At 30.3% G+C, this 7,111-nt stretch overlaps 1 protein-coding gene across 2 annotated transcripts; it reads right to left on the reverse strand.

The window, feature by feature from the left end:
• Window positions 1-3,667: 3,667 nt before the first annotated feature.
• On the reverse strand, window positions 3,668-4,985 carry LOC111920147 (15.4 kDa class V heat shock protein). 2 transcript variants are annotated; one of them, XM_042901864.2, is made up of 3 exons: window positions 4,843-4,985; window positions 4,333-4,519; window positions 3,668-4,230 (listed from the first exon to the last, which is right to left on the reverse strand). In XM_042901864.2, the coding sequence occupies exons 1-3, from the start codon at window positions 4,843-4,845 to the stop codon at window positions 3,956-3,958; spliced, it is 465 nt and encodes a 154-aa protein (XP_042757798.1). In that variant the 5' UTR covers window positions 4,846-4,985; the 3' UTR covers window positions 3,668-3,955. The 2 variants fall into 2 exon arrangements, with proteins under 2 accessions (XP_042757798.1, XP_023771512.2); XM_023915744.3 differs by lacking the exon at window positions 4,843-4,985 and having other exon boundaries at window positions 4,333-4,762.
• Between the last annotated feature and the right edge of the window lie 2,126 nt (window positions 4,986-7,111).

Below are 7,111 nucleotides of genomic sequence, written 5' to 3' on the forward strand. Positions count from 1 at the left end.
AAGGAACCAATGCCAACCCATGGTTTGTTATGATTAGTATGCTAGTTGTTTGCGTGACTCCTACATATGTTATGTGTTTTATGTGTACTAGGTAGGGCCCGATGCCAGGCGGGGCCTGATGATTTTAATGTATGCTATTTATCTTTGTTATTTGCATTTATCTTTGTGATCTTTGCATGCGTTTATGTGTTTGCATGTTTACTAGGCAGGGCCTGATGACTAACATATCTATTTATCGAGCGGGGCCCGATGTTGGGCAGGGCCTGATGATGGGTGGGGCCTATTACATATTTGAAACTATTCAAAGTCATGTTTAATCTTAGATTATGCTCTTCTATTTGTGACTGGGATACCGAGGATCACAAACAATAAGTGAATAACCATGTAAATGTGCTTGGTAACCTCATTTTCATTTATCATCCCAATTGATGTGCTGGTAAACCACATACGCTCCATCAACAACGATAATATAAGGGATACCCATTACAACTTTTTATTATTGCCTATTAGTGTGATGGTTAACCACACACGCTCCACTAACGACTTATAAAGTGTAATATGCAATTTCATGGGTTAGCATACAAATTCACATTTTCCTGAAGTAACTAAATTTGGGATTTAAAGGAAAAAGGTTCTAGTACTTTTTAATAACATTATATTTTTAATGAGGATTAATTGTCCTATCAAATCCGTTCGGCTAATGACCCTTCATTAATCAAGGAAGCGGTGGGTGAGAGTGGACACTCATTCAACTACCATTTTATAAGCAGTTTCCTTATACCCCCTTATAGACTATCTTCGTGAATGAGGCGTACTAGCGATTTGACTTAGTCTTATACATATAATAATAATTAAACTTTTAATTTTACATATATTATAAAGTGTATTTTAAACTTTTCAAAAATATTAGGTTTTATATTTTAAAATTTGAAATTAATATTCAATTAATTAAATTTAAAATAAATTAATAATGATTTAATTATTACAATTAAATAAATTAAGGATTATCTAATTAAATTAATCAAGTAATTTAATTCTAATCCTTATCCACTAATTTTCAAAATTTACGGTATAGGATTTATCTAATTTTATAATTATCCCTTTTAATAAAATTAAACTAACAATTATCAAAATATGGAAACCCTATAAGCGTACCATTTTCGAAATTACTTGGGGAGGAAGGCTAGGGTTTCAAAACCCTAGCCCTAAATTTCAAAATCCAAGGGGTGGAGGCTAGGGTTCTTAAACCCTAACCCTTATCGAAATTATGGCCTCTTTTCAATAAACCCCAATTGATATATTCTTCTATTATAGCTATTCAACAGAAAATAAACCAAAAACTCTGATACCATTGATAGAATTTAGGTTAACAAACAAAAATAAAACCCTTAAGTTTTCACGCAACCTAAATAAGATCTATGTTTTCTCTATTGACCCTATAACTAAGAACATCAAAAAAAAAAAAACCCTCAAAACCCTAGGCTATTTTTGAAATTATGATTAGAGGGTTTTAGAATTACATACATTTTAGTTGTTATAGCAAACAACTAGAAATTCCATTTGAAGATCTCTTGGAAGCTAACACCACAAGTGTTATATATATATATATATATATATATATATATATATATATATATATATATATATATATATACTTTTTGGTTTAAAAGTACACATACACACACACACACACACATATATATATATATATATATATATATATATATATATATATATATATATGCTTACTTTTAAACCCAAAGTATATGTTTATATTATATATATAAGTACTATTTCAACTTATATAAATACTTTTAGTATGTTCTCATCATGACAATGAGTCCTTATAACCGAGCTGTCGACTAGTTGTTGCCCCTCCTGACGCTTCATCGGATGTCATGATGTTTAGAAAGTTATCACTCGTGACTTGTCTATCGAGGTTGTAGCTAACCGTAGGTGGGGGTGTCAACTCGTATAGATCTATACATAACTTTCTTGCTCACTTAAGATTTAACAATTATAGGTCATGGGTCTTTGTTAAGCATTACACTTAGGTGATGAAATGTCTCATTTAAACCGTTGAGTGAACATATCTAAAAGTTTGTGTGCCCTAACTTTAAGTATCAAAGTCACCAGGCAAAAGTTTGACAAAATATAACTATTGTATAAGGTTTATAACCAAATTTTGACAACATAACTATTGTACTGTTTATAACTAGATTTTGACAGCATAGCATAACCACTGTAAGATTTATAACCAAATTTTGACAACACAACCTTTGTATATGCTTATAACCAGATTTTGACCAATGCATAACTACAATATCAGTTATGTAATTAGAGCTTCAACAATTGTAAATATCAATTTTAAATAGACACAAGTTTGTAAAACAAATAAATAATGATTTAAATTTATATAAACAATAATTAATCATTTACTTTTATATAAAAATGAATAACTATTATAGGTAACTATTCTCCCTTGAAAGCATTAAAAGGTTTGAAAGTGGGTGCTTTAACGTTCGGGTTTTTGTCAAATTTGCAAGATCTCGTCAAGAAATAAACCAGGAAGCGTTCTATTTATGAGAGGTTGAAAAGTAGCTTCAGAAGGGTCAAATTCATGGAGGAATTGTTCATATATGCTTAAGATTTAAGGATAAAACTCATATTCTTCTATATAATCCATACAACCTCATATAATCTACTATTGTATTGATTGGTTTGTCATCAGTTAATGGTTTCTTATATGAACATAACAGTTGGTTTTTCTTAACCTAATTTTAGATAAATTGTAATAAGGTGTTCAATACATAATTTGAATATATTATAATACTTGTAACATAAATTTGTATGGTAAATGAATTATATGGACGATTTTGAGTTCAAAATGATGTTAACGTCATTGTGTTGTGGCAAATAATTCGTTATAGAGGTCTTTAATCATTAGTTTTATGGAGTTTAAGGTCATTTATTCTTATTCGTAATTTCAACAAAGAAATTTTTAGTATTTTAATTAAAGGGTAAAAGAGTTGAAATAAACAAAATTTAGGGCTTTTCAAAAACCGAGCCAAATAATTGGACTTTTCTGGAGGTAACCGAGTACAATCTAGTTTACAAATAAAAAAAAAGGTTAATTTGAATTTTTTTATCCGGTAACCAGGAGTTTTTGTTAACAATTTTTTGGACTTTTGCGTAAATTAACCCAAAATATTTTAGATTTTTCTGAAGATTTCCCAAATAAAAAAAAAACAAAAATAAAAGGTACTAAAACTATTAATAAAACGAAATAAAAAAAAGTATAAAACCTGAAAAACCAAGTATATGTTGCTCTATTTTTTTTTTAAATTTAACAAAAAATGAAAAGAAAAACTTATTTAAATTGCGTTCCATTCACGTTCGTCGCACATGATTGTTTCTAAGTCCGTATTACGTTCCACATACGTGTGTCATATGCAAACATGTTATGTCTAAGTAATTAAATTTGCCGTTTGTTTCATTAATGAAATGGATGATAAAGAAATGTACTTGCAGTTGCTACCATTTTTTGAGTTTGTTGTGATATGCCCACCCTAATGATTATTTTGTGAATTAATGGCACTCAAGGGCTATATCCGAATTAAAAACTCTAAGGCTTGATTAAAAAAAATATACATAACCATAACAACCATTTTTGTTGGGGTATGAGCAAATTTATAGTATAAAATAATTATGTAAACATAGATTTAAATCTTGAATTGTCTTATGTTTTATTCTTTAAAATTTGTTCCTATATATGTATCAACTTATCCGACCCATCAAAAACCCTTGAGCATAGAAACATGATTTTTGTATAATCATCAACAAAATCTTGAAAACCTGACCTATTTGCAAGAACACCACCTAAAACTCCTGAATCCAAAAACGATGCTCAATACAGTTCACATCCAATACATTTCCACACATATGAATTCAGGATTTACGCAGCCCTCGCAAGAACTTCCACCTGTTCATGGAGATCACCAGGTTCAATATAAAATTCTCTCCGAACAAATGATCTCGGAACAGTAATCGTCAACACCCCATTCTCATAGCCAGCAGAAATCCCATTCACGTCGATTGTTTCCGGGAGCCTGAATTTCTTCAAGAAACTCCGACGTCCGGCCATTATCATCATATCATCTGCTGACTCCGTTCGAATGATGAGGTACTTTGAGTCCTCGATTTCCACACGTATATCTTCTTTTCTTACACCTAAAACAGATCAACATCGATCAGGTATATAATAAATCAACCAGAAAACCCAGTTCTTGTTTTGTTAAAGCATGAAGATGAATGAAAACATGGACACCATACCAGGGATATCGGCGGAGTAGATGTGGGATTCCGGGGTTTCGTCCCAACGATCCCATCGAACGTAGTTTTCAGGGATGAATGGGTATGGGAAGAGGAGAGGGGAGGTGAAGAAAGATTGCAAAGAAGGTTGAAATGTTGAGAATTGCATTTCCTTCTTCTGGGATTTGAAGGAAAATATGGACAGAATCTGAAACCAAATCAGAATCAAAATCAGCATCAAGGAATACAAGGGGGGGAGATTTGATCGGTTTGAGTAATTATAGACCAAAGTTGAATGTTGGTTGAAAATTGATTGGATCCTAACTGTTGTAAAAGGAAATAAAACAACCCCATCCACTCAAAAATTGGTTTGTAAAATAGAATTGTACTTCAATTTTGACACAAATATAACCCCAAACCTTGTTTGGAATTGTCATTGTGTCTACCAAAAAGGATCCATTTCTTTTCTTTTAAATTAAAATGGTTGATATTATATAGTAAATTACTAGTAAAATAAAACATGGTTCTCACCATTGATGACCAATTGAATGTGTTGAATGGCCTTGAACTCTAATTTTTCGGTTGATTCTATCCATAATCCTTTCAACTTTTATACATGTACAACTTCTATAAATGTACAAGGATAATGTTGATATGGTTCTTTTATTGGGAAAGCTATCAAAAATTAATCCTTGAAGAATAGGTAAAATTATTAAGAGAAATTAATAAGTAAATAAAGTCAATAAAACACGGGTCAAATAGTGCAAGTTAAGTTAATTTCCAACAGGAATGTGAGATTTCCATTTAAAAATTAATTCATCTACATAAAATAAAATATTATTAGAGTTGTGGTACAAATCGGTAAAATATACGTTTTATGTGGATAAATAAATTCTTTAAATGGATGTATCCATTCTCATCCCAAACCTATTTATACATGATTCATACATGACAGGTTCTATTGGACTTAGATTGGTACTAACTAAATTATTTGAATCCATAAACAATGGGTTAAGTGCTCATTTATTGGGCCTATTAATAAAAAACGATCTTTCACTAGGGAAAATTTTAATTTGGACAAGCTATTAATAACTAGGTGTACAATCTATGTATTATATGAGTTTATTTAAAAAAATAAATATAAAATTTTAACAATTTGAAAACTTTGAATTTATAACAAAAATGAGAAAAAATTTGAATTATTAAAATTAATAAGACTTTAATGTATTGAATACATTACATATATAAACCCTTTCTAATAAATACCTTACATATATATTACCATACATATTAAATATGGAATTTTAATTTAATAAAATGAAAAATACAATAAAATAACAAGTGGAAAATAAAAAATTTAAAAAATCAAGAAAATGCCATGTGTCCAAATTAAAGAGAAGAGGACATGTGGCAAAAAACCTTCATTTATTATAGTAGATCGATTTGGGTATTACTCCAGTTTGACCAATTAGCTAAATATGAATAGGTCTTAGATACCAAATTGACTAAATAGATGGATAATCTTTTATAGATTAATAACAGAACTATAACATCTATTACTAAACTCATAGAATCATATATTTTCATCGACAAAATGGACCAAGGGAGTGATTCTCCATTGAAGAAAACATGAATTCTACACCCAAACATTTAAATGAAAAAAATAACTACTTGAAGGGCTCGAACTTGTGATTTTGATGTTAAAATCTATGTGGTTCACTAATTCCTCTTCAAACTTGAGCTGCACTTCAAACTTCAATATGTCCCTTTTATCCAAACTTGAAGTTCGTTCCAATGAAGAAAAGAAAAGGAATCGGGGGTTTAAAATCTAATATTTCATTATTTGACAAAACTAGTCCCATAATCCTAAATTTTGCAAACTAAACAGATCGGGCCATACTAGGGATATAAGAAAATGCTTAAAATAAGTTGAATGAATGTTTGTTTGCAACTTTGGTGGGCTGACAAGCATATGTGAAGAATAGCACAAAGAATCGAAGAAAAGATGTTGATGACCGGATTGACCATATTTCAATGTTTTAATTGTATCTCAAACTTTGATGCTTTGGTTGATATCATTCAAAATGTTTCGAAAACTAGACAAATGTACAACTTTGGTGTTTTGTGTTTCTGCTCATTCCGTCATTTTCATCATCATAATTAGCTCAAATTTATGTTATGTTTGAGTCATGTTTGGAGCGTCCTAACATGTCAGGCGTGTTTGGCTGCATTTTTCGAATGTTCCAAGGCAATAGATTTCAACCAAAAATACTTAGGCATGTTTGGTGTCGATTTGACACCTCTCCCCTGCGATTTTGCTACATTCTGGAGATTTCCAAACACTTTAAAAATCTTCTCCAAACACGTTTCTGATAACCGTTTTTTGATTTTGAGACTACAAATCATCAAGTTCATCATCATTCAACCTTTGAAGAGCATTCAACCCATTGGAGCATCGTCTTCACTGAAGTTTTAAAATTTAGGTTCTTCTTCCCGAAGGTTCATCCGTTTTGAGTTTTTCTGGTTATTAGACATTACTAGTTGCTATGATTTTTTCGTTTGTTAATGAATTATATTGTTTTTATTAAAGTTGTGTGCTTTTTAATTGATATGGAAGTCTAAACTATTTAGGATAAATTTTGGGGATGTTATAAGATGTTAAGATGAATGTGGTTTGATTATTACTTATGTTTTAATCAATTTTAGTTATTTGGTTGTTTTGTAAGTAATCATCCATTAGCAATAATCGGAATTATGTTTTATTTTTGTGTTTGGCATTGCAATTAAGATAATGTGTCGT

The sequence above is a fragment of the Lactuca sativa genome, chromosome 4 (assembly GCF_002870075.4).
Source record: "Lactuca sativa cultivar Salinas chromosome 4, Lsat_Salinas_v11, whole genome shotgun sequence".
Classification (NCBI taxonomy): Eukaryota; Viridiplantae; Streptophyta; class Magnoliopsida; order Asterales; family Asteraceae; genus Lactuca; species Lactuca sativa.